This window comes from Ictidomys tridecemlineatus, chromosome 3 (genome assembly GCF_052094955.1).
Source record: "Ictidomys tridecemlineatus isolate mIctTri1 chromosome 3, mIctTri1.hap1, whole genome shotgun sequence".
Classification (NCBI taxonomy): domain Eukaryota; kingdom Metazoa; phylum Chordata; class Mammalia; order Rodentia; family Sciuridae; genus Ictidomys; species Ictidomys tridecemlineatus.
The window spans coordinates 74,949,548-74,977,251 of record NC_135479.1 but is presented as its reverse complement, the minus strand read 5'-3'; the positions used below and the strand labels follow the sequence as shown (position 1 = coordinate 74,977,251).

General features: G+C 48.8%; 1 protein-coding gene and 1 pseudogene across 1 annotated transcript; both read left to right on the top strand.

Annotated features, from left to right (window-relative positions):
- The first annotated feature begins 12,384 nt into the window (after positions 1–12,384).
- Positions 12,385–27,559, top strand: Lamb2 (laminin subunit beta 2). Its single transcript, XM_005326904.5, has 33 exons — positions 12,385–12,542; positions 12,628–12,713; positions 12,844–13,016; positions 13,102–13,237; positions 13,319–13,392; positions 13,783–13,971; positions 14,062–14,125; positions 14,356–14,558; positions 15,091–15,211; positions 15,536–15,724; positions 15,928–16,107; positions 16,185–16,297; positions 16,577–16,656; positions 16,733–16,865; positions 17,038–17,196; positions 17,274–17,401; positions 22,276–22,408; positions 22,605–22,797; positions 22,869–23,012; positions 23,241–23,472; positions 23,556–23,719; positions 23,801–24,025; positions 24,113–24,330; positions 24,440–24,536; positions 24,625–24,997; positions 25,089–25,273; positions 25,347–25,588; positions 25,666–26,014; positions 26,303–26,510; positions 26,588–26,729; positions 26,813–26,989; positions 27,079–27,238; positions 27,318–27,559. Exons 1-33 carry the CDS (start codon positions 12,409–12,411, stop codon positions 27,452–27,454), a joined length of 5,541 nt encoding a protein of 1,846 aa, XP_005326961.3. The 5' UTR covers positions 12,385–12,408; the 3' UTR covers positions 27,455–27,559.
- Positions 17,411–21,672, top strand: LOC106144942 (heterogeneous nuclear ribonucleoprotein A1-like; annotated as a pseudogene).
- Positions 27,560–27,704: the final 145 nt, after the last annotated feature.

Sequence of the window (27,704 nt, the reverse complement as noted above, 5' to 3'; positions counted from 1 at the left end):
CCATTTACTCCATGACAGTCTTATCAGAAATCTAAGTGCCCTCTGCCTTAACCTGCAGGTACAAATTTCAGGGCCAGGCCCCTGGCACTCATTCCTATGATCCTTGTAACGGTAAGGTCACTGCAAACACTGTCTCTGGATGGCACTGGAGCCGTTGTCTGGCAAACTTTGACCCACCTTTAATTTGAACTTGACTTGGGTGCCAAGTTTCTAGGAGTTTAACAAGTATAAGGCTATAGAAATACTGACTGTAGCTGAGTGTTGTGGTGTATGCCTATAATCTTGCGACTCAGGAAGCTGTGGCAGGAGGATTGCAAGTTTGAGGCCAGCATTGTCAGCTTAATGAGACCCTGTCTCAAAATAAAAAATAATATGGACTGAGAATGTATTCAGTAGTAAAGCACCCCTGGGTTTAATCCCCAGTACAAAAAAAGGGAGGTGGAGAGGGGAAGAAAGAAAAGAAAAAAGAAATAGTGACTATAAGTTGTAGACTGAGCCTTGCACATAGTGGGTACCATTTACTGACTTGGTCAGTCCCACCATAGTTACCTGAACTAGAATATGCCCTCAGGTGTGAGCTTTAGGAATAAAAGAAAGTGACTAAAATATGTTATAACATGTTACAACAGTATTCTACACTGGATTTAAAGGTGTTTCACAGAGGAAGACAGCCCAAAAGAATAACCCCATCCCCTTCTCCCCCAATTCCATGATAGTAGGGATTGAACCCAAGGATATAAGTAGCTGGGATTACAGGCATGCACCACCACACCCAGCACTTCTTGCATTGAATTTTGTAAACCATTTGTATAGATTTAACTCTGGCTGTATCCTATATTCATTACCCCACCCCAATCCCTCTCACTTTTTCTCTATCTCCTTCTTATCTACTTCTGAAAAGCCTAACAGGAATTCACCAGGGCCTCCCCTCTCCCTCTCAGCCACAGACAAAGGAGCATTCAAGCTTTGTATCACATCTTGTCCCTCCACAAGCAGTCCCAGTATATGACTACAGAGGTCCCTAACCCTCCTATTCATATGTGGATTTCCTGCCCTTGCTCCACCTGACTGCTCTCTCCTAGAGTCCGAGTTCTGGTGTCTGAGCAGTGGCTCAGGTTGCCAGACCTGTGACTGTGACTTTGGGGACTTCTACAACCATAGGTGTAAGACAGCACCTGAGAGTTGGGGTGAAGGAGCGAAAGTCCAGAGTTCTTGCCCACTTTCTGCTGCTGTGCTTACTTTGGTGTTCTTCAGGGAAGGGTCTCTGTCTATGCCACACCTATGTCCTTGGCCACCACTACCATAAGCTCCATTTGGGATACTTCTGTGTTACCAGGCACACAGCTGAGTTAGAGCTTGACCAGGCAGGGCCTTTAGCCAGCTGACCCCTGGCTGCCTACAAGTGTCTCAGAGAATCAGAGGCAAGAAGAAATCAAGGCTCAGATATTGGAGCTGAGGAGAGAGTTAGTGTCCAGAGAGAACTCTCTGGAGGAAGAGGTTGAAGGTTAGGAAATTTAGGAAGATTAGGAAATATAGGTGGGGGTTGTCAGTATGATTGAAGGTTCAGTGTTTTTTTTTTTTTTTTTTTTTTTTTTTAGAGAGAGAGAGAGAGAATTTTAACATTTATTTATTTTTTCTTAGTTCTCGGCGGACACAACATCTTTGTTGGTATGTGGTGCTGCTGAGGATCGAACCCGGGCCGCACGCATGCTAGGCGAGCACGCTACTGCTTGAGCCACCTCCCCAGCCCCAGGTTCAGTGTTTTGGACAGTCTATATAATTCCCAAGACAGTGTGGGAGAGGACTGGGCCAGAATGTTGAGGATACTGACACTCTGTTTGTCTCAGTGTGCCTTCTGGCCTACCTTAACCCACCTACACAAGACCAAGGGACTGCCCCTGGCCATACAGGGACTGGGTTTACTTTCCCCTACCTGTTGCCTTCCACCTTCCTGCTAGGTTGTGCACCTGCCATGTGTAAAGAGTTGTCTGGATTGAGGTCTATGGATCCTGGGGCTATCTGAAGTTCCACCAGGCAGGCTGCAATGGCAGGGGTTGGAGAAGCACCATGAGGTTCATCTGATCTTGCCCTTCTTGCCAGTATATGAGTACTACCTGAAGGGTTCTCTGAACACCAAACATGCCTTGCTGGGTGGGCAATGTCCCTGCTGTCTCCACATCATTGGTTATATCTTTGACCACTGCATACCTGGAATAAGTGAGCTTTGGGCCTACTGGGAGCAGTGATGAGCTTTTGGACCAATTTGGGGTCAAGAGCTGCCAGGGTCCATCCCCAGCAGGGATCCAGGGGCCCTGAAGGATGAGTAGCATCGGCAAAAGAAGAAGAGATGGGATGACAGGTTGCAAGTTACAAGCAGACTCCAGAAGGATCTGCTGCCCCTATAGGGGCCTTTATTTTTATACCTTTTTTGCAGGTGTTTTTTCAGATAGTTAATGGATAGCCTCAAATCCCGAAACTTCTTTGATTTACATAATTTTCAAGAGTTACAATCTTTTCTGACGTATATTGATTACCTAAGATATTGAGTACATTGTTTAAAATATTTTCCTGTAACCTTTGCCAATCATGATTAAGCTTTTACATTTTTACCTCAATCACTAGGTGCTACACTACAAAACTAAACTAATGTCTCCTGACCTATTATTAACTGTTAACTTTAAAGCATACCTATAATTATATCATTAATCTTTAACTTTAAAGCATACCTATGATTGTTGGTAAGCTTTCTTCTAAACTAAAATTCCAATAAAGCACACTTAAAATAGTGAAAGTCTATTACTTAAAAGACTATTACTCTGAAGTGCCTCTAAAATATATTTATGTTAATTTTACATTATTTTATTTTTAATTTCCAAGGTAATTTCCTTTTTTCATATGACCTATTAACTGCTTTCTTAAAGAGTTTCTTTGATCCTTAGTCAAAGTACACCAATTATTTTTTAATATTTATTTTTTAGTTATAGTTGGACACAATATCTTTATTTCACTTATTTATTTTTATGTGGTACTGAGGATTGAACCCAGGACCTTGTGCGTGTGAGGCGAGCGCTCTACTGCTGAGCCACAACCCTAGCCCCAAAGTACACCAATTCTTATGTCTTTGTATTCTTTATCTAAAGGGCAAGCTCTGCACCTCAACCCATTTGCCATTAATATTAACTATGTGTTTCCTATTTTCATCATAAATTCCTGTGTAAGACAAAAGAGGGTCTGTTGGGTGGGGGGAATGTATGTTGCACAGGTTGTGGCTTTAGAACGGGGGCAGGTGATGGTTTAATGAAAATTATTAATCATGGGATAAACATTTCTTCTTGCTTAGGCTTGAGGAATAACACTATTGTTTGTATCCTGAGAGATATTGAAGCACATTTTGGGGCATGTCTTAATTGTATCCTTAGTCTCATTCTGGGAATTTTCCTGCAATCTCAGGTAATACATATTTTTATTATTGATTGATGTATGCCCTGTTATCCATATCATGAGTATCATAAACAAAACACTTGACATTCCCTATGATTCTGGTTTCCAGACAGTGTGGCCCTGCTGCAGCATCCCCCGTGCTGTGACCTGTCCACCAAAGAGCCTTCACCAAAGAGCCAAACATTACTTCTGCTGAATGAGTTTATTGCCCTCTCACTCCCCACAGAATACCACTACCATTCTGAGAGTGCTATCAGTGCCATCCATAACTCTGTGAGTGGGCAGTGTATATCATATGCCACTAGGACTTGCTTGTCATTGTTGTAACCACTGTTTCCCCCATTGATGGGGCTTCCCATACTGCCATCTTAATGCCTACAATGAGCATGTTGAGCTGTGCCACCCACTTATAGGTGTCAGCCAGGTCTGGCATGGGGCTATCAACCAATGATCAGCCCTGTGAAAGATGAACACTCCCATTGGATATGTTGGGAAGAAATTATGATGTGTGTGTGTGTGTGTGTGTGTGTGTGTGTGTGTGTGTTTTGTGCTACTGTCCCCAGGTGTTTGGATGACTACTATGGAAACCCTACCCTGGGCTTGCCTCTTGTCTTGGGTACCCTGGCTATGACCTCTATTAAGGAGTTCCTGTCATGTGTATAGCACAAGTGGGCATGTCCTTTGCCTCTGGGCACCTGGCTATGCAGATGAGGCATGGTTGGCAATGGCAAACCCACAATGCTAGTCACTTGTTCACAGTCTGATCAGGTCCACATGACAAATCTTTGTCTGTTCTACCTATGTTAACTTTTCATCACTTTGATCAAAATATTTGACAAGAACAACTTAAAGGGTGAGAACTTTAGTTTGATTTCAGAGGTTTTGTTCATGGTCAGCTGACTCCATTATTCTGATCCTGAGGTGTGGCAGAACATTATGGCAGAAGGTGATGACATAATAAAACTGTCAGCTTATGGCAGCCAGCAAGCAAAAAGAGCACCATGATCCAGGGACAAGATATAGAATGCTCAAATGCACACCTCCAGTAACCTACTTCCTCTAGTCATGCCCTACCTCCCACAGTTATCACCTAATAATCTATTCAAATTATTAATCCATCAGATGGATTAATCCACTGATTTGGTTACAGCTCTCATGATCTGTCCATTTCACCTCCAAACATTCCTGCCTTGTCTAATATGAATTTTTTGTGGGGACACCTCATATTCAAATCTACACATACGCTGAACATATGTAGGTCTGGACACCTATATTTACAGAGTTCCTTTTCTGCAAAAAGAGGACAAATAGGGGCACTTACATGCAATGTAAGCCAGTATTGTAGTTTGGATTTGGAATGTTCCCCCAAAGACTCATGTGTTGAAGGCTTGGTCCCCAATGTAACAATGTTCAGAGGTGGTGCTTTGGAGAAGTTATTGGATCATGAAGGTTTTAAGTTTATAAGCTGATTAATTTATTGATGTATTCATAGCTGAATGAACTATTGGGAAGTGTTAGAAACTGTAGAAGGTAGAACTTAGTCCCATAATGTTCTGCCTCACCTCAGGCCCAAAGCAATGAAGTCAGCCAACCTTGGACTAAAAACCTCTGAAACCATGAACTAAAATAAATGTTTCCTCCATAAGTTGTTTTTCCTCAGGTATTTTTTCACAGCAACAAAAAAAATTGACCAACCCAACCAGGAAGATGGGCTATAATGTAACTATTATAGGTAATTGTGACCCACAGGCCCAAAAGAAATCCACATGCACTTCAATCCTGGTCTCCACTGTAACTGCTGCTCCTCCAACTACTTTGGTTGCCCTTGGCCATGAGAAGATCCCTCATTCTGGCCCTGCCAGTGCAACAATAATACTTAATTCCCATGATCCTGCTGCCTATGATTTTCTCAGTGGGCACTGCCAGTGCTGTTTGTACCATAGCTATGGCCTGTATGTACTAACTGCAGAACTGGCTTCCACAGCAGTGCTCTGTGTCCAGGCAACTGCTGGCTTTAATGCATGTGTGGAGTGGATGAAGATATTTCCAAAGGACTGGGTGTGGTTTTCCCTCTGCCACTCCTGCCAAGCCTTTCCTCTCCCCAGGGTGTACCTTTGGCCTACCAGGGCACTGTTCCCATGTGGCTCCCTTCTCACCTGAAGCCTGCTTCTGCAATCAGATTAGTGGACAGTACACCTACAACTACAGCACTTGGGCAGACTGCAGTCAATGCACCCCTCTGTTCTGGACCTTGGGGACTTCTGGGACTGTAAGCCTTGTGGCTGTCATGCCCAACACAGCCAATGTGTCACAGTTAGTAAGTCTTTGTTCTACTGTGGCATTAGACAGGTGTGAGCAAACATGTACCTTTCTATGACTGCATGTGACTTGTATCTGGTGTCTATGTGACCACCAATACTGGTGTATGTGGCTGAAAATAGCTGCATAACACTAACTAGTTGTAGAGCCCTTGGGGAAGTGTGGACTTGGAGCTGCATTAACCTGACCCCACGTGCAGCCATGTATCAATGTGTGAGCAAACTATTGTAAGTGGGTCATGGCAAGCAGTGAGTAAGATAGGTCAGGGGTTGTGGGAGCTAGGAAGGAGCCAGGGAGGCACAGGAAGAAGATTAAGATTGGCATAGGCATAGGCAGTGCAGGATGGCCTTGGGAAATAAGTGTTTCCAAGAAAAGAGTGGTGAGTGAATGGGATGAGTCCTTGTATTTGTCAGCTTTTCATTGCTATTACCAAAATAACTGACCAAAACAACTTAGAGGAAGAAAAGTTTATTTTGGCTCATACTTTCTGAGGTTCAGTCCATGATGGGTCAACTTCATTGTTCTGGGTCCACAGAATATCATTGTGGAAGGGTGTGATAGAAGTGTGTTGCTCCATTCATGGCATCTAGGAAGCAGAGAGAACATGAGAAGGGGCTACAGGGAAGACGAACCCTTCCTGAATCATGTTCTTGCATCCATGGTGAAGTGAAAGTTAGACTCAGGAGGTGTGGGAGATATGGGAGTGAGGGCATAGAGACTCAGTGGGTATGCAGATCAGGACATGGAGGATTAAAGCACAATAGATTAGAAGATGAAAACTCAGTGGGCCCAGATAAGAACTGGTGATGTAGGAAAGTGGAAACTGGTCAACGGGGCACATCAGAGAAGGCAGGATGGGAGAAACCCTCAGCCAAATGCAACAGTGAGTGATGCCTGGGGCAAGAGCAGGGCTAAGAGAAGACTTGGGTGTGCATGTGTGTATGCTATACCTGAGCATTTGTGTTTTTTCTCTTCTGAAGAAGGCTCTTTACTTCTTCTGTTTGGTCTACACTCTCTTTTCTCAGGTCGTAAGCCAATACTTGTGAAGAGCAGGATATGTGGGTAACATGTACTACCAGTGTCAGGATGGATATTGGGTTGACCAAGAGCAGGAGTGCCGAAGCAAGAAGAGTATTCATACAGTCCATCAAGAAGGATGAGGCTGGGGCTGGGGTTGTGGCTCAGAGCTAGAGTGCTTGCCTAGCATGTGCGAGGCCCTGAATTTGATCCTCAGCACCACATATAAATAAATTAATTAATTAAATAAAAGTACTAAAAAAAAAAAAAAGAAGGATGAGGCTGCCCTCCAGGGCTACCTAATGGGGAGTAGCAAGGGAGAAGGTGGGATTTCCTTGAGGAAGAACATAACACATTTATTGCTCTTCCCTATTAAAAACTTAGAGACACTAGCAAAAACATTTCTTAAAAAAAAAAAACAACTGGCAAGACTAGGCAGAGGATCCCACATAAAGGACCCCCTTAGGTAGCTCTTTCCTGACCCTGATTGATCCCTGACTGGGTTGTAGAGCCTTTGGAGTCTTGTGCTGTTTTCTGACTCAAAGGCTGCTGTGCATGCTTTTGGTATAGCTCAGTGACAGAGCACTTTCCTAGCATGTGCAAGACCCTGGGTTCCATCACCAGCATAACAAAACAAATTACAAAGTCTGCTATGCAATATGGCCTCTCTGGTCAGATAGAAGCCAGTGCCCATGGCAGTTCTCAGCAGGTGAGGACTGATGTGCATTCTTACACTTGCAAGTCATTCTTAAAGGTGAGGCTAGAGTTAGTGCGATCAGGGTTCTTGAAAATAAAGCCTTCTGCTCTTGTCTATGAGCCTCTCTCTCCCCTGCAGTCTGTGCCTATGACCCACAGGGTTCCATCTCACACAGTTGTGAACCACACATGGGTGCTTGACTAAGCTGAGAGGGTATCTCAGGGTTGAGGTGCCAGTTTTGTGCCTGTGGTTCCAGATGTTCCTTCTCACACTGTAGGTTCTGTCCTATCTGCTTCACTTCCTGGGACTAAACACTTGGCTCTATTCCAGCTGTAGGTGGCAGCTGTGTCCTAAGAGTTGGCTGTTCTATGCCAGGGGATTCTTGGCTGTGGTGATGGGGGCCAGGATGGACAGGCTATGGACGGGGTACTGCAGCAGGTACAGGCACTCCTAGAGTCTCCTTCACTCCCTATGGGGACCCTGCAGCAACTTAAAGAGTAGATAGCTGGACACAGTTAAGGGGTCTGGAATTAGGAGTGAGGGAAGTCTCCAGCCAGCTTCTCAGAGTCATGGATACAGAGGGTCACAGGTTGGTCTATTTAGTCATTGTTATGGGAGTCAGATGTTTTTTCTTGAGTAAAGAAATCATGGATCAGAGAGTACCACTGGTCAAACTAATGCCCCTTTCCTCACAGAAGGAAAATGACTATATTGACCTAGACACTGTGGGCCACAGAATAGTTTGTAGCCAAAAGAAAGTCACGGGTCAGGAGACAGCAGGAATGCATGGAAGTATTTATCCTGGGAACTAGATCATATCAAGGGCTTGACCTTGCCCCAAGGGGCCACAGGAACCCAAGGTAGGTTAGGTGGGTGGCTGGTGAAGGGGGGGCTATGCTGTGACAGGAGAAAGGGACCAGGTATTCTGTGTATTTGGAGTACAGAAGGTGGATTGCTCCTATCTCATGGAACGGAGCTTTGAGTATTCTTCTATCCACCCTTCCCATCCTTTTTACATGCTGAAGCCCAGACCTCTTCCCAGGAGATAATGCTCAGAGTCCAGGTCATAGCTGCACTTAGAAGATCAGATAGCTTCCTGAGGCAGGTCTGTATGCCTAGCAGTAGACGGAGAAGATTCTCTGGCTCACAAGGACAGTTAGTTATATAGGGGTTGAAAATGAAGGAGTTGGCTGATAGGGGCCAGATACCACACTCACAGATCACAGTCAGACCTGGAATGGTGGGTGTAGATAAGGATTACTGTAAAAGATGTTGCCTAGTGAGAACTTTCTTGAGGATATGCTGGGTATAAGGCAACAGGAAATCTGGGAAATGCATTCCCATTTTATTTGCAGGAATAGAAGCACCAGGAACTTTAGCTGGTCTGTTTTCTTGTGCCCTGTGGTATGAAAACCCCTTGCCTTGGGACTTTGCTCAGTGCCCTGTGGGCTCTGATTACTTTCTATAACTTTTCATATAGCCTGAACTTAACAGTCACAATCTTGGAGCAGCATTACCAGTGGGTACAGAGCCATGGGGACTATGGATGGGAGCTGTGTGGGGAGCCACAGGAGACCATGGCTCAGACATGAGCTTGTAGGAGGCACAATTTACATATTACCTGTCTCCTACCAGCTACAACAAATCCAGGCCACAGCAAGGAATCCAGGCACAGGAAACCTGACATTGTTCAAGGGGACTGTGAGGCATGGCTGCCATGACTCCTATGCAAACAACTATTGAGATCATTCAGTGCTTCCTCATGTGTATATGTCTATTTGTTACATGTCTGTTCACAGCTGGTAGGGGCAGATAGCCATCCAGGATATTGACATGAAACTCCTACCAGAATGAGGAATATTGTAGGACTGACCAGGGATCAGTGGGGGGCACCAGTGTGCTGCGAAATGTTTGACAACTGGCTGGGAATCAGGGGGACTGATTTGTGGACTTTATATTAATTTCCATGGTGTAAGTAATCCTACTATGATTGATTTCAGTCTATATACCATTTAACAACTAATTTGCAAAATTCTGAAAATTTCACAATTGTTTTTTTGTAAGCTTCTTATGTATACCATTGGGTAGTTGTTGTGAGATAGAGGCAATGAGAGGTTAGGGTCAGAACCATTGGGTGAGGTATCAGAATTCAGGTTCAAAATCTCTACTCCTTTCCCAATGGATGAAGGTTCAGCTGTTACAAGTGTAGCACTGGTGTCATGGTGTGGGCTAGCTGTGTCCCTCCTGCAGGGTGAGGCAGTAGGCATTGCCTCCCTCCTGGATCAGATCCAGAGTGCTTTCCTTGCACCAGATGCTGTGGGTCTGGATCTTCCCAGAGCTGAAGACATCCTTCATAATGCACAGCAGACCAGGTGAAGGGTCAGGAGACTGGAGGTAGAGCTCAGAGGGTGGGCAGAAAAGGAAGTCAAATGGAACATCTTGTGCTCTTCAGGGAAGGTAAAGTCAGGGCCCAATGGCTGGATGTTCAGAGGGTTCTGGCTGAGGTGGGAATTCATGCAGAGCAAGGGCTGTGGGTGGCAAGGATGGCACTTCAAAGCCTGGAGGCCAGTGTACCGAAGGTGATAACCCATTTGTCCCCTTTATCTCCCTTGCATCCATGTTCAGTGACTGCTGTGATCCTCATTCTCTGCTGACAATGTGAATATTCAATCTAGTTGCTACCTTAATGTGACCTTTCTATGACTCCCAATATTTGTCCCTCTCTTCCCCTTATAGGAGGGTTCCTGGCCCAGATGGCACTGACAGTTGACATCACTCCAGTTCTTAGGCCCTCAGGACATGTTTTTCCCTGAGTCAGTGACAGGTCCCAGAGGCAGAAGAAAAGGCATCACGGACCATGGGCATGATTGGGGTCCTGGCAAGGTGAGATTCACAACAGTGGGAATTAGGGGCTTGGGGACCCCTCTGGAACAGTGGGAAGTGGATTTTAGGCTAGAGACTGGCTACACTGTGCTGAAGTAAGATCTCAGTTCTTAAGTCCTTGCCCCTCAAGAACTTAGGCAGTGACAAATGGGTCTTTTGGACCTGGGTAGAGTGGGGGTTCAGGTTCAGATCTGCTCTAGGAATTGTAGATGGTTCAGGTGGCTGTGACAGAGCTGCAGAAGAGCATAGAGATCAAAGTCTGGCTCAGATGACCTGATCCTCAGGGTTAGAGTGCCTCCTGGCACAGAATGAGCAGGCACTGGGCAAGAAAGCAGCTGCCTTGCAGGCCCTGGAGCAGCAGACAGCACAGCTGCTTGAGCACATGTGGCTGGGTGCCATGCATATGTCACCTGCCGACTGCTGCCATCTATGGATGCCAGCAAAGGCTCTGGGACCACCTGGGTGACTCAATGAGACTCCATAACGACCCAGGAATCCCTTGAGCTTGAGAAAACAGAGCTCCCACTGAGTATACACTGACCCTGAGTGACCTCTGTATGCCCCCTGATTCCCAGTTTTGGTCATCTGACCTTGAAAGAACAAAGAGATCCTTTAACTCCTTGAGGCCATCTAGTGCCCCTAAGCCTAAAGACCTTTATCTCCAAGTAATCTAAACTTCTTCTTTTTTCAGTTGTGCTGGGGATTGAAACCAGAAACACACTACTACTAGGCTATATTTTTATATTTTAATTTTTAATTTATTTTTATTTTTTGATATGGGGATTGAACTCAGGGATATTCAACCACTGAGCCACATCCCCAGCCCTATTTTGTATTTATTTAGGGTCTCACTGAGTTGCTTAAGCAACTTGCCACTGCTGAGGCTGGATTTGAACTCCTGATCCTCCTGCCTAAGCCTCTCCAGCTGCTAGGATTACAGGCTGCGCCACCACGCCCAGCCCTTTTTATTTTTTATTTTGAGACAGATCTCACTAAATTGCTGAAGCTGGCCTAGAATTTGCAACAATTTGCAATCCTCCTGCTTCAGCTCCCTGTGATCTAAACTTGTAGTATCTGAGACCCTTTAGGTTAATCACATGACGTAGGTTAATCAGTTTAAGGTGTCTGGAGATTCTATTCTGCTGATACCAGAAGTCCAGAAATTGCCTGCCCCACCCCCACGCTCCTTTGTGAAGTTGAGTGGGTCCCGGAGGAACTTCCAGGTTTACCTCTGCCAGGGGCTGGCAGTTTCTGGCAGTCCTTACCTTGTCCCAGACAATGCGTTAGATCTGTGGCGGCTCAAAGTAAGCCTGGCTCACCCCTCAGACCCTCAGACTACATGGCCAGCACCCCTGCAACCCTCATTCCAGACCCGCCCCCACCGTGGTCCCAGGGGCCTGGGTGGGGCGCGCGCCTGCCGGTCGCGCGCATTCCAACCCCAAGGTCCAGAGGGCTGGAAAGCCCGGAGCGGATTAACAGCCAAAAAGAAAATCCGGATTTATTATTGGCTTTTCACTTTAGAGTCACCCTGTGCCCATTTTCATACTGGGAAACCAAAGCAGCACTTCTGCCTCCATGCCACAATGACTAGAGGCCCCGCAGCTGTGTTTAAGGCAGGGTGTGGCCTTCCCCATTTCTCCTCCAGCCCCTGTCCTAAAGTTCCCCACAGCCCTGAATTTGGTGCTTTTTTTGCACCCTCTGTCTCACCACTGATGCTGGAACCCTGGGATCAAACATCTGAGTGATTTTCATGCTGATGCCAATAACAAGGACTACAGGCTGCTTGGCCCTTTATTTCAGATCAGAAACCTCTCATTTGCTTTTACCATTCCTCAACACAGTGCACACTCTTTCTGTGGTGGCCTAAAGCACCAAAACCCCCACCTTCCCTTGGCCCTTACATAGATTTGGCCTTAGGGGCACAATAAAGATCTGTGGAATCTGATCGTCTGATTCCTGGGGGAGTGAGTGGGGGCGGAGTGGCTGGGGATGAGAGGTTGGGGTAGGGGGTTTTTCTGTTACGTGTTTTGAGCTTGCCTGGAATCCGCACCATGGTTTCCTTCCTGCCGTGCTTCCCAACTTTGCTCAAAGTCGCCACCGGACTCGGAGCTGAAGGACCGCTGGACAGACCCTGGGACCGACAGAGGGCCCGAAGGGAAATGCGCCAAAGACCCACACGGGCAGGGTCAGCATGGGACCCCGAAGGGATGAAGTGGGGCTATGGCGCAAGACCCTTCATCTTCCCTTTCCCTTGTTTTCCACCCCCTCAGGATGGAGTGGGCCTCAGGGGACGAAGGGAGGGGCCGGCAGGGACTGGGTGTGCCCTGGGAACTTCGACTGGGCCTGCTTCTAATTGGTGAGGGGGCTGGGTGAGGACCAAGGGTTGTGGGATGTGATGGTGGGTCTTGGGGTGGCTGTCTCTTGGGAACATGGGATGGGGGTACAGAATAGAAGAACAATAGAACTGGCTGACCTACTGTCTTCAGTGCTGGTGGCCACACTGGCCCAGGCCCTAGCTCTAGATGTGCCTGGCTGTTCAAGAGGAAGCTGCTACCCAGCCACAGGTGACCTGTTGGTGGGCCGTGCTGACAGACTGACTGCCTCATCCACCTGTGGCCTGCATGGTCCTGAACCCTACTGCATTGTCAGTCACCTACAGGTGCTGCTGGGGTCTAGGTGAGAGGCTGGGTCAGGGTGGGGTTCATACTGCCTGAGGAACTGATCCTAACCCTCACTCAACCCAGGATGAGAAGAAGTGTTTCCTGTGTGATTCTCGGCGCCCCTACTCTGCTAGAGACAACCCGTATAGCCATCGCATCCAGAATGTAGTCACCAGCTTTGCACCACAGCGCCGGGCAGCCTGGTGGCAATCAGAGAATGGTGAGGCTATGGGTGGGGCATGGATTGAGCAAGGCTGCCAACTAGTAGCCTCAAGTCCTTGACCTCCGACTCCTGCCCCAGGTATTCCCAGGGTCACCATCCAGCTGGACCTGGAGGCTGAATTTCATTTCACGCACCTCATTATGACCTTCAAGGTGCCCAAATCACCCTGCTTGACTCTCCATTGCCCCTGGACAGAGCCCCTGATCCTCAGTTTAGTCCTGAGCCCATGTGTTATGCACTGATTGCATGGATAGCACCTTTATTTCCCCATGCTATACATGTCTGTGCACTTTCAGGCCTTTGCACATGCTATTTCTGCTGCTCTCATTGCAGGCTGGGTCAGATGCTGTCTTCCTGGGCCCCATGATCCCTGGGGCCTCCCCATTAGAGGTGGCTACCCTCCTTAGTCATTGCCTGTCTTTCATGGTCATCCCTACCTGCCTTTGAACTGCTGGAGGGCAATCTCAGGCTGAGGAGAGCTCTCCATAGCCTGGGCTGGACTTGGGTTTGGTGCCTGCTGATCAGCTATGCCCCCCACCCAGACATTTCGCCCTGCTGCCATGCTGGTGGAGCGCTCAGCTGATTTTGGCCACACCTGGCATGTGTACCGATATTTCTCCTATGACTGTGGGGCTGACTTTCCAGGAGTTCCACTAGCCCCTCCACGGCACTGGGATGATGTAGTCTGTGAGTCCCGCTACTCAGAAATTGAGCCATCCACTGAAGGCGAGGTAAGGGTTAAGATTTTAATTAGGGGTGGGAAGGGAGTGCAATGGGTCTCAGCAAGGTCCTGTATCTCTTTGGTCTCTCTGCCTCTCTAGGTTATCTATCGTGTGTTAGACCCTGCCATCCCTATCCTGGATCCCTACAGTTCACGGATTCAGAGTGAGTGCCCCACCCTTTCAGCCTGGCACAGTCCCAGCATCTGGATGAAGATTATCTGGGGCCTCAGTAACTATTTTGGGTGCTTTCTAGGGCAGGTGCCAAGCCTAGTTTAGCTCAGGAAGCAGTCAACCAGAGGTCTCCCAAGGTGACCTTGGCAGCTGCAGCCCCTGGATGAATACAGGGTTTCAAGGGCCAGTCTGGCTAGTTGGCCCCAACACTTTCCCCCTCAGACCTATTGAAGATCACCAATCTGCGGGTGAACCTGACTCGTCTTCACACACTGGGAGACAATCTGCTTGACCCAAGGCGGGAGATCCGAGAGAAGTACTATTATGCCCTGTATGAGCTGGTTGTGCGTGGCAACTGCTTCTGCTATGGACATGCCTCACAATGTGCACCAGCCCCAGGGGCACCAGCCCATGTTGATGGCATGGTAAGGAGCTTCAGATAGCTGGGATATAGTTAGGGGAAGGGGCAGGCATGGCCAGACAGGTTTTTTTTTTTTTTAATATTTATTTTTTAGGGCTGGGGATGTGGCTCAAACGGTAGCGCACTCGCCTGGCATGCGCACGGCGCTGGGTTTAATCCTCAGCACCACATACAAATAAAGATGTTGTGTCTGCCAAAAACTAAAAAATAAATATTAAAAAAATTTATTTTTTAGTGTAGTTGGATTCAATGCCTTTATTTTACTTATCTTTATGTGGTGCTGGGGCTCCAAACCAGGGCCTCATGCATGCTAGGCAAGCGCTCTACCACTGAGCCACAGCTCCAGCCCGCCAGACAGTGTTTTAAAAATATTTTTTTAGTTGTCAATGAGGCCCTTTATTTATTTATTTATTCATATGCGGTGCTCAGAATCCAACCCAGTGCCTCACACATGCTAGACAAGTACTCTACCTCTGAGCTACAATTCTAGCCCCTTGGCCAGATAGTTTTGACAATCTATCTGCCCACTTCCATAGGTGCATGGAGCCTGTGTCTGCAAGCACAACACCCGTGGCCTCAACTGTGAGCAGTGTCAGGATTTCTATCATGACCTGCCCTGGCATCCGGCTGAAGATGGCCACAGTCATGCCTGTAAGAGTAAGTGAGACCCTGGCCCCACAGCTCCAGAACTCTGTAGCCTTGCTGTGCCCTGGGTAGAGCCAAGAGCTGATTGGTCAAGTCCTTAATACTCAGGTTATGTCTAAAGGGTATCCAGGCTTAATATCCCTGGTGACCTCTTCAACTCTCCTCCATAATCTGCTTGGGCTAGGCGTCCAGGTTGATGTTGAAGACTTGCAGTCTGTATGCCACGACCTTCAAAATCTGGCCTCTGGGAGGGATCTAAGGTAGCACTAGGGTCCCTTCCTCTGTCCCTTACTCTCAGGAGCTGGTCCCTCAAGTGGCCTTTCCCCTTTCCCACAGAGTGTGAGTGTCATGGGCACACCCACAGCTGCCACTTTGACATGGCTGTTTACCTAGCATCTGGCAATGTGAGTGGAGGCGTGTGTGATAAATGTCAGCACAATACAGCTGGGCATCACTGTGAGCTCTGCCGGCCCTTCTTCTATCGTGACCCAACCAAGGATCTGCGGGACCCAGCTGTGTGCCGCTGTGAGGCTGGGATTGGACATGAGGGAGGGGAATCTGAGCCCGGGGCAGAAACTGGGAAGCCAATTTGCTATCCAGGTTATGGGGAATTGGGGTGGGGGACTTAGTGTGGAACCAGACCAGGGACCTAGGGTGGGGGGTTTTAGAAGAGGACTTATACTGGACTAATTGGGTTAAGGTGACCTTGTACCTCTTTTTGCTCTCAGCTTGTGATTGTGATCCTATGGGTTCCCAAGATGGTGGTCGCTGTGATTCTCATGATGATCCTGCACTGGGGCTGGTCTCAGGCCAGTGTCGCTGCAAAAAACATGTGGTGGGCACTCGCTGTCAGCAATGCCGTGATGGCTTCTTTGGGCTCAGTGCCAGTGACCCTCTAGGCTGCCAGCGTAAGTGCCTCCTGACTCAGCTGAACCTGAGTACTGCTTCAGCTCCCCAAAGCTCTGATGTGCTTCCTTGCCTGCAGGTTGTCAGTGTAATACACGGGGTACAGTGCCTGGGGGCACCCCTTGTGACTCCAGTAGTGGAACCTGTTTTTGCAAGCGTCTGGTGACTGGACGCGGGTGCCATCGCTGCCTGGTATGACCGGAGGGAGCTGTAGTTCCTGGAGTCCTGAACACAGGACTGGGGTTCTGGGGTCCCCTCAGCCACCAATGTCCATATCCTGGTGGATGAGTACTGAAAACTAAGAGTCCAGTCCTGGATGAGAAGACTCAAGTCTGGGAGGGCAGGGGTGTGTCCCAGTAGTCTGAAGGCTATGCATTCTCCAAGGGGTGGTAAACACTGAGGAGTATGGTTGGACTCCCCACTGGGTGGCGAGGGGTCTATTTCTGGCTCCCAGCAACCATTTCCTCACAGCCTGGCCACTGGGGCCTGAGCCACGACATACTTGGTTGCCGCCCCTGTGACTGCGATGCGGGTGGTGCCTTGGATCCTCAGTGAGTGCTATAAATGGAGCCTGGGAGGGGGCAGGGAAAAAAGAGGGTATTCTTGAATAACCATAACACCCTTTAGGTGTGATGAGGCCACAGGCCAGTGCCGCTGCCGCCAGCACATGGTTGGACGGCGCTGTGATCAAGTGCAACCTGGTTACTTCCGGCCCTTCCTGGACCATCTAATTTGGGAGGCTGAGGAAGCCCAAGGGCAGGTGGGTAGGCGTGGCTAGAGAGGCTGCATTGAGGATAGTGTCTTGGGAGGGGATAGGGGTGCTATGCAGCCTTGGGTGAGTCCTTGGCAGAAGAAATAGGGTTTGGGGCTAAATATGGCAGAAAAGGCAGTGCTTCACCTGAGCCTCCATCCCTGGCTGCATTACCTCTCAGGTGCTGGATATTGTGGAGCGTTTGGCAATCACCGGGGAGACTCCATCCTGGACTGGCCCAGGCTTTGTGCAGCTGCGGGAGGGTCAGGTGCTGGAGTTCCTGGTGACTTCTTTGCCAAGGGCCATGGAATATGACCTGCTGCTGCGTTTGGAACCCCAGGTCAGACCCTGTGACAACTGACCTGGAGCTGAACCTCTGGGTATGGGGGCATCTCATCCATCATTACCTTTCCCCAGGTTCCTGAGCAATGGGCAGAGATAGAACTGACTGTGCAACGTCCAGGGCCTGTGTCTGCCCACAGCCCGTGTGGGCATGTGCTGCCCAAGGACGACCGTATCCAAGGGACTTTACAACCAGACATTAGGTGAGGATACTGATGGTAGCACTCAAAATGGTGGGGGTTTGTGGGGCCAGCCCTTAGATCTTTGAAGGACACCTGGAACACCTGGAAGACCCCACTGCTCATTCATCTGCCTCTTCCTGACTGCTGTTTGTCAGGCTCTGTTGGACATGGCTCTGGTCATAGGAAGAAAGTAGACAAAACAGCTGGGCAAAATGGCCCAGTGGCTCAGGAGGCTGAGAAAGGAGGATTGCAAGTTTAAGGCCAGCCTCAACAACTTAATGAGGCCCTGAGTTATTTGGTCAGACCCTGTCTCAAAATAAAAACAAAAAGGGTTGGTGTTGTAGCTCAGGGGTTAATCACCCATGGGTTTAATCCCTAGTACAAAAAAAAAAAAAAGTAGATCAAATAAAGTCTGCTCTCTGAGGTCTAACAGAGGAAAAGGCAATAATTAATTAGAAATCATCCAGTGTCACTATAGGAAGGGCCAATGGTGGTCATGTTGGTTGTGGGGCTGTGGCATCAGAGCACTTTGAACACTAGTCTGGTTAATGTTTTATTATATTTTGGGTAGTATGAACCCAGGGCCTCATGCATGTGTAGCCCCAAAAGTTAGCAATTTTTTTTCCTTTGCAGTACTGGGTATTGAACCTAGAGTCTCATGAATGCTAGGCAAGCACTGATCACTGAGCCACATCCCAAACGCTCTTTTTGTACATTTTTTTTTTTAACATTGGGGATTGAATTCAGAGGTGCTTTACCACTAAGCTACATCCCCAGCCCTTTCTGTTTTTTTTTTTTTGTACTTGTGTATGGAAAACATGCCTTTATTTTATTTATTGTTTTGCAGTGCTAAGAATCAAACCCAGTGCCTCACACATGCTAAGCAGAGCACATGCTAAGCAAGTGCTCTGCCATTGAACTACAGCTCCAGCCCTGTTTTTGTTTTTTTGAGATGGGGACTCGTTAGGTTGCCCATATTGGTCTTGAACTCACAATCCTCCTGCTTCAACCACTCGAGTAGCTGAGATTATAGGCATATGCCACCAAACGTGGCTGTTTTTACACTTTTTTAAAAAATTATTTTTTAGTTGTAGTTGGATACAATACACTTATTTAATTTTTATGTGGTGCTGAGGATCAAACCCAGGGCTTCGCACATGCTAGGTGAGCACTCTACCACTGACCACAACCCCAGACATCTTTTTACACTTTTGATCATGTAAATATTGGTACATACACAGAAGTAGAAAGAATAGCATAATTAACCTAGTTGTATCCATTATAAACATTTTGCCAACTGTTGCTGGTGTTTAACAAAGATCCCCCTATTTGGGTGCAGTGGCGTACATGTGTAATTCCAGTGACTTGGGAGACTGAGGCAGGAGGACTGAGAATTCCAGGCCAGCCTGGGCAACTTAGTGAGGCCATATCTCAAATAAAATCAAAATGACTGGGATGTGACTCAGTTGTAAAGGGCTCTGGATTCAGTCCCCAATAGCTCAGAAAAACAAAACAAAAACCCAAAGATCCTTCTAGTTGTTGAGTGGAAAACAGACTTAAAGGAGTCAAGGTAAGAAGCTAGGAGATATGCTAAAGACTGCTGAGTTGGACAAGTGAAAGTCAATGGTACAAAGGTATAACAGAGATAGTGAGGAAAGGGAAGGCTCCAGAGGGTGTAGTAGTAGAGCTGATGTCTTAAATATATAGGGAGTTGAGAGAAGGTGGAAAGGTGACTTCGGGTTTTAGCCTGGGCATTTGGATGGGGGTGGGACTCTTTACTGAGATGGAGACATAGGGAGGAGCAGTTCTGAAATGCTTGGACATGGAGGTGTGTGACTAGATTTCTATGTCTGGAATTATTAGGAGGAGCCAAATTAGAGATAAAAATTTGGGACTTATTACTCATAAAGGGGGTCATTCTAGAAATGACCAGAGAAAGAGAAGACTAGAACCAAGCTTTGGGGTACTCTAATGTTAGAGGCTAGTAAAGAAGGAGGAACTAGGGGTCTGGTGGGGGGGGCGACCAGGAGTGTAGGTGGGGACCAAGAAGCTAAGAGAAGGAGCTGGGGATATAGCTCAGTTGGTAGAGTGCTTGCCTCCCATGCACAAGGCCCTGGATTCAATCCCCAGCACTAACACCAAAAAAAAAAAAAAAAAAAGAAGAAGAAGAAGCTAAGAGAAAAGTGTGTCTAAAGAGGAAGGTACAGTGAGTTCACAACATGCTGATGAGTGTTGGAGTCAGATAAGAACAGAAGTAGCTGCTGGGTTTAGTTACATGGAGGTCATTCATGACCTTGGTACAGGATGGAGCAGAAGTCTGCTGGAGGAGAGGGCTAGAGAGAGAAGACATTTACTATGGTGGTCTCTACTTAGGAATTTATTTTTCAAGAAAGCAAAAGTGAGCCTGGCGCGGGACATATGCCTGTAATCCCAGCATCTTGGGAGGCTGAGGCAGGAGGATCATAAATTCAAAGCCAGCCTTGGCAACAGCAAAGCACTAAGCAACTCAGTGAGACCCTGTCTCTAAATAAAGTACAAAATAGGGTTGGGGATGTGGCTCAGTGGTCAAGTATCTCTGAATTCAATCCCCAGTACCACCCCCCCACAAAAAAAAAAAAAAAGAAAGCAAAAGTGAGATGGAAAGCCAGGCACAGTGGCACATGCCTGCAATCCCAGAGGCTTGGGAGGCTGAGGAAGAGGATTTTGAGTTCAAAGGCAGTCTCAGAAACTTAATGAGACCCTAAGCAACTCAGCAAGACCTGGTCTCTATATAAGATATCAAAAAGAGCTGGGCATGTGGCTCAGTAGGTTCAATCCCTGGTACCAAAACAAAAATAAGAAAAAAATTGAGGTGGAAACTAGGAGAAGACTTAAGGTATTGAAAAAGAATTTCAGGGTGGATGCAGCCGAGAAAGCATCATTAAAGTCTCTCTTCTTGCTGCCATCATGTCTAAATCGGAGTCCCCTAAAGAGCCCGAACAGCTGCGGAAGCTATTCATCGGAGGGCTGAGCTTTGAAACAACTGATGAGAGTCTGAGAAGCCATTTTGAGCAATGGGGAACACTCATGGACTGTGTGGTTATGAGAGATCCAAACATCAAGTGCTCCAGAGGCTTTGGGTTTGTCACTTATGCCACTGTGGAGGAAGTGGATGCAGCCATGAATGCAAGACCACACAAAGTGGGTGGAAAAATAGTGGAACCAACGAGATCTGTCTCGAGAAGATTCTCAAAGACAGGGGCCCACTTAACAAAAAGATCTTTGTTGGTGGCATTAAAGAAGACACTGAAGAACATCACCTACGAGATTATTTTGAACAGTATGGGAAAATTGAAGTTATTGAAATCATGACTGACCAAGGCAGTGGAAAGAAAAGGGGCTTTGCTTTTGTAACTTTTTTTTTTTTTTAAATTTTTAATATTTATTTATTTTTTTAGTTCTCGGCGGACACAACATCTTTGTTGGTATGTGGTGCTGAGGATCGAACCCGGGCCGCACGCATGCCAGGCGAGCGCGCTACCGCTTGAGCCACATCCCCAGCCCGCTTTTGTAACTTTTGATGACCATGACTCTCTGGACAACATTGTCATTCAGAAATACCATACTGTGAATGGCCACAACTGTAAAGTGAGGAAAGCTCTGTCAGAGCAAGAGATGGCTAGTGCCTCATCTAGCCAAAGAGGTTGAACTGGTTCTGGAAACTTTGGTGGTGGTCGTGGAGGTGGTTTTGGTGGAAATGACAATTTCGGTCGTGGAGGGAACTTCAGTGGTCGTGGTGGCTTTGGTGGCAGTCGTGGTGGTAGTGGATATGGTGGCAGCGCGAGGATGGCTACAATGGATTTGGTAATGATGGAAGCAGTTTTGGAGGTGGTGGAAGCTACAATGATTTTGGCAGTTACAACAATCAGTCATCAAATTTTGGACCCATGAAGGGTGGAAACTTTGGAGGCAGAAGCTCTGGACCTTACAGTGGTGGAGGCCAATATTTTGCCAAACCATGAAACCAAGATGGCTATGGCGGTTCCAGCAGCAGCAGTAGCTATGGCAGTAGCAAAAGGTTTTAATACTGCCAGGAAACAAAGCTTAGCAGGAGAGGAGAGCCAGAGAAGTGACAGGGAAGCTACAGGTTACAACAGATTTGTGAACTCAGCCAAGCACATTGGTGGCAGGGCCTAGCTGCTGCAAAGAAGACATGGTTTAGACAATACTCATGTGTATGGGCAAAAAAAACTCGAGGACTGTATTTGTGACTAATTGTATAACAGGTTATTTTAGTTTCTGTTCTGTGGAAAGTGTAAAGCATTCCAACAAAGGGTTTTAATGTAGACTCTTTTTTTTTTTGTTTTTTGCACTCATGCTGTCGATTGCTAAATGTAATAGTCTGATCATGACGCTGAATAAATGTGTCTTTAAAAAAAAAAGGATTTCAGTGAGATAAAAGAACCAAAGTATGGGTTCACAGGATGATGGGAATGACTTGGAACGCAGAGAGAAAGTGATGTAGTCTTACTGAAAATTAGCAGAGGTTTTAGGTTGTAGGTCAAGGTAAGCAGAAGATCAAAGTAGTTGTTGAACAAAAATTGGCAAGTTTTTATGCTGGGGAAATGCTGTGGAGTGCGGAAAGGCTGTATGAGTGTTTCCAATGAGCTTGTCTGCCCAGATGTATGATTCTAGAGAGCCATGTTTATGGGAATCCTCTGTACAGATCTCTGAGGTATCCAGCAGCTGTCTGTTGGCCTGGTGTAACCTGGCCCAGTCCAGCCCAGCCCAGCCTGTCTCACCCATAGTCTCTGCCTTGGCCAAGGTTTGGTTGCTGCAAATGGGGTGTGAGAGGTCCAGAATGATGGATATGAGGATCAAGGATAACCTCCTATCTTATTCCTGCTTTCCTCCAGGTACATGATGCTTCCTAGACCTATTTGCCTTGAGCCTGGCACCTCTTACAAATTGCATCTGAAGCTGTTACGAACAGGAGGAAGCACCCAGCCTGAGACTTCCTACTCTGGACCTGACCTACTCATTGACTCGGTGAACTCTTGTCCATACCAACCAAGATGGCAGGGTCTGTGGGATGGGTCTTGTGGTGGTGGTGGTGGTGGAAATTAGAGGTTTGTGACAGAAGAAGCAGGCTCATGGTGGTATCAGGGCTAACAAGCCCATGGCACTACTCTGGAAGTTCCAATGTGGTCCTTGATGTGAGTTATACTCTTGTTCATCTCTTCAGCTGGTGCTGCTGCCCCGTGTCTTGGTGCTAGAAATGTTCAGTGGGGGTGATGCTGCTGCCCTGGAGCGCCGTGCCACCTTTGAACGCTACCGATGTCATGAAGAAGGTCTGGTGCCTGGCAAGGTCCCGCCTTCCGAGGCCTGTGCCCCCCTCCTCATTAGCCTGTCTACTCTGATATACAACGGTGCCCTGCGTGAGTACCCGTGACATGGGTCGGTGGGGCAGAAGTGGAGGCCCAGCTTGATTTGCACCCCTGTTCCACAGCTTGTCAGTGTGACCCTCAAGGTTCACTGAGTTCTGAGTGCAACCCTCATGGTGGCCAGTGCCAATGCAAACCTGGAGTGGCTGGACGTCGCTGTGACCTCTGTGCCACTGGCTACTATGGCTTTGGCCCCATCGGCTGTCAAGGTACTTGCCTCCCCCTTGTTCCCTTCTATTCTTTTCTCTCCTTCCCACTACTGTTCTCCCTCCTCCATCTGGCTCTGCTTCCTTCCTCTAACTCTGCCTTGGACCCCATACTAAATCTTAGCCTTGAGTCACTTACAGTTCTCTTCCATTCCCTGACCTTCCCACCCTGATCCAACACAGACTCTCCTTAGGCCCTTTCCCTCAGTTCAGACTTTGCACTGCCCACAGCCTGCCAGTGCAGTCCTGAAGGGGCGCTCAGCAGCCTATGTGAAGGAACTAGTGGGCAATGTCCCTGCCGCACTGGTGCCTTTGGGCTTCGTTGTGACCACTGCCAGCGTGGCCAGTGGGGATTTCCTAGCTGCCGGCCATGTGTCTGCAATGGGCATGCTGATGAATGTGACACCCACACAGGCATTTGCCTGGGCTGCCGTGATCACACAGTGGGTGAGCACTGTGAAAGGTGAGCCTGGAGAGTCTATGAGTAGGTTGGTGGGTAGGAAGACTGCCTGGGGATGACCCATTTCTTTCTTTACTTCCCTACAGGTGCATCGCTGGCTTTCATGGGGATCCACGGCTGCCATATGGGGGCCAGTGCCGGCCCTGTCCCTGCCCTGAAGGCCCTGGAAGCCAAAGGCACTTTGCTACTTCTTGCCACCGGGATGGCTACTCCCAGCACATTGTGTGCCACTGCCAGTTAGGCTACACAGGTAAGTGGGTAGGGGGCAGGCATGGAATCAGTGTGAAGTGGCTGGGCTGAGCACTCATGGTTTCCCCTTGACTGTGAGCAGGGCCACGGTGTGAAGCTTGTGCCCCTGGGCACTTTGGGGATCCATCAAGGCCAGGTGGCAGATGCCAACCATGTGAATGCAGTGGGAACATTGACCCTATGGACCCTGATGCTTGTGACCCCCACACGGGGCAATGTGTGCGCTGTTTACACAACACAGAAGGGCCACAGTGTGCCCACTGCAAGCCTGGCTTCCATGGTCAGGCTGCCCGACAGAATTGTCACCGTGAGTATATACATGGGAAGGAATAGTGGGGGTGGGATTCCACTGTTTGAGCTCTCCTTGACTATTGTGCTCATCTTGCTGGCACAGGCTGCACCTGTAATCCACTGGGCACAGATCCCCAGCATTGCCCATCCACTGACCAGTGCCGTTGTGATCCAAGCAGTGGGCAGTGTCCATGTCTCCCCAATGTCCAAGGCCTTAGCTGTGACCACTGTGCCCCCAACTTTTGGAACCTTACTAGTAGCCACGGCTGCCAGCCTTGTGCCTGCCACCTAAGTCGAGCCAGAGGCCCCACCTGCAATCAGGTATGGAACCCTTCTGTAGATCTCTGGGTAGATAGTCCCTGCTGTCTGCCACATCTCAGGGGCTCAGCCTCTGATGGAGACTCTGACTCCTGCTCTGTTTCCACCCTAGTTCACAGGGCAGTGCCACTGTCGTGCTGGCTTTGGTGGGCAGACTTGTTCAGAGTGCCAAGAACTCCACTGGGGAGACCCTGGGTTGCAGTGCCGTGGTGAGGTGGTTGGGGAGCCAGGGTGGATGGAGGACTTTCTAGGATGCTCCACAGGGGCCCTAACTCTGTATTCTGCCTTTTCCTGCAGCCTGTGATTGTGACCCTCGTGGAATAGACACACCTCAGTGTCACCGCTCCACAGGCCATTGTAGCTGCCGCCCAGGCGTGTCTGGTGTGCGCTGTGATCAGTGTGCCCGGGGCTTTTCTGGTGTCTTTCCTTCATGCCACCCTTGCCATGCATGCTTTGGGGATTGGGACCGTGTGGTACAGGACTTGGCTGCCCGTACACGGCGCCTGGAGCAGTGGGCACAGGAACTCCAGCAGACCGGTGTACTGGGTGCCTTTGAGAGCAGCTTTTGGCACATGCAGGAGAAGCTGGGCATGGTGCAGGCCATTGTGGGTGCCCACAACACCTCAGCTGCCTCTACTATGCAGCTTGTGGAGGCCACAGAGGAGCTGCGGTGCGGATGAGTTAGAGGATACATGGTGGGATGGGGCAAAGGTATAGTGCACCAGGCTGAAGCCTCTCTAAACAGACATCCATTGATGCAGGCATGAAATTGGGGAGGCCACTGAGCACCTGACTCAGCTGGAGGCCAAGTTGACAGATGTGCAGGATGAGAACTTCAATGCCAACAATGAACTCAGTGGTCTAGAGCGAGATGGACTTGCACTTAATCTCACACTACGTCAGCTTCACCAGCATCTGGACCTGCTCAAGCATTCAAACTTCTTAGGTAAGTAGTTAGTCAAATAGGCAGGAGGGCCAGGGTTGATATTCAGCTGACTGCCTGCCTCTGCCCAACTTAGGTGCCTATGACAGCATCCACCATGCCTATATCCAGTCTGAAGAGGCAGAACGTCGTGCCAATACCTCAGCCCTGCTAGTGCCCAGCTCTGTGAGCAACTCAGCAGATACCCGGCATCAGACAGAAGTACTAATGGATGGCCAGAGGGAAGACTTCAACCAAAAACATCTGGCCAACCAGCGAGCACTAGGCAAACTCTCTGACTATGCTCGCACCCTGAGCTTGACTGTCATAAATGAACTGGTGAGATGCAAGTCAGGTGGGGTGATAGGTAAGTATGGATATTCTCACAGAGCCCTAACTTCTTCTATGTCTGGCAGGTGTGTGGGGCCCCAGGGGATGCACCTTGTGTTACCAGCCCTTGTGGGGGTGCCGGCTGCCGGGATGAGGATGGGCAGCTCCGCTGTGGGGGTCTTGGCTGCAGCGGGGCTGCAGCCACAGCAGACCTAGCATTAGGCCGGGCCCGGCACACACAGGCAGAGCTACAGCGTGCACTAGTAGAAGGTGATGGCATCCTCAGCCGAGTGGCTGAGACTCGACGGCAGGCAGGTGAGGCACAGCAGCGGGCCCAGGAGGCCCTGGACAAGGCTAATGCTTCCAGGGGACAAGTGGAACAGGCCAACCAGGAACTTCGAGAACTTATCCAGAGTGTAAAAGACTTTCTTAGCCGTAAGTCTCCCCTGTGTCTATGTTCTTTTTAGGTTTAATGTGGGTCTCGGGGCTTGTAGTTGTCTTATATCTGACCCCATGTCCAGCCTCTAAATCATTGCCCATATGTGATCCTTCAGTCCATGTCCCTGGGTCTGTGCCCTTTGTATAGTCCCCATCCCTGTGCTTACATCCTTATACTTATTAACAAACTCCTATTTCATGTATGATCCAGAGTCCACACCAAGATTATGATCCCATATTCATGCTGAAGAATCTGTCTTTAAGCTTTTGTCTGTGTCCCTGTAGAGGAGGGTGCTGATCCTGATAGCATTGAGATGGTGGCTACACGAGTACTGGAGCTCTCTATCCCAGCTTCACCAGATCAGATCCAGCACCTGGCAGGTGCGATTGCAGAACGGGTTAGAAGCCTGGCAGATGTTGACACAATCCTGGCACGTACTGTGGGGGATGTGCGTCGGACTGAGCAGCTACTGCAGGATGCACAGCGGGCAAGGTCTGACCCCAATCCTGATCCCTATTCCTGACATGGGATTCTGATACCTTCAAGCCCTGATTCCCCGTTTTCCCAAGGAGCCGGGCTGAAGGTGAGAAACAGAAGGCAGAAACAGTACAGGCAGCACTGGAAGAGGCTCAGCGGGCACAGGGTGCTGCCCAGGGTGCCATCCAGAGAGCAGTGGCTGACACACACCATACAGAGCAGACTCTGCACCAGGTGTAGTCTCCCTAGGACATCAGAGGGGCAAGATTATGGGCATGTACCATAGATCTGTTTAACCCTGGGCCTATTCATGACAGGTACAGGAAAGAATGGCAGGTGCAGAGCAGGCACTGAGCTCTGCAGGTGAGCGGGCTCAGCAACTGGATGCTCTCCTGGAGGCTCTGAAACTGAAACGGGCAGGAAATAGTCTGGCAGCTTCTACAGCCGAAGAAACAGCAGGCAGTGCCCAGAGCCGTGCTTGGGAGGCTGAGCAGGTGGGCTGAGACAACCTGCTGAAGAAGGTAGGGATGATGGTTGAGCCTCTGCTGGGCTAGCATACCAATGCTGCCTTCTACATCTACAGCTGCTGCAGGGTCCAGTGGGTGATCAGTATCAAACTGTGAGGGCCCTGGCTGAGCGCAAGGCCCAGGGTGTGCTGGCTGCACAGGCCAGGGCAGAACAACTGCGAGAAGAGGCTCGGGGTCTGTTGCAGGCTGCTCAGGACAAGTTGCAGCGACTACAGGGTGAGAAGTGTGGCAGGGAGGAACCAAAGAGGTGGGACTGTGGGAAAAGGACCCCTAAGTTGATACATGCCCCTCCTAGAACTGGAGGGCACCTATGAAGAGAACGAACGTGCACTGGAGGGCAAGGCTGCCCAGCTGGACGGGCTGGAGGCCAGGATGCGTAGCGTGCTTCAAGCCATCAATCTGCAGGTCCAGATCTACAACACTTGCCAGTGACCCCTTGTCTAGAGCCTATCCCAGTCCCCAGCCCCGCTCTGCACGCCTTCACATTAAAGAGCTCTCAGCCTGTCAGGGCTCCCAATAAACCAGTGTGAACCCTCACAGTGTTGTCTTGACTCTGTTTTGGGATGGGCGGGATCTGCGCAGAACCTCCACAGGACCACTGGCTCTGCCTAAGCATCGGAGCCCCTCCTCCTCCGCTAGGACCCGCCCCGGAGCTACCAGTTGTCGCGAGCCCTCTCCCGCC

Excerpts from the sequence above, each read along its gene's own strand:
- Lamb2 (XM_005326904.5), top strand. The coding sequence starts at position 12,409 with ATGGTTTCCTTCCTGCCGTGCTTCCCAACTTTGCTCAAAGTCGCCACC. Across the intron at positions 15,725-15,927 it reads GGACCCAGCTGTGTGCCGCT|CTTGTGATTGTGATCCTATG; the intron begins GTGAGGCTGGGA and ends TTTTGCTCTCAG. Across the intron at positions 17,402-22,275 it reads ACTTTACAACCAGACATTAG|GTACATGATGCTTCCTAGAC; the intron begins GTGAGGATACTG and ends GCTTTCCTCCAG.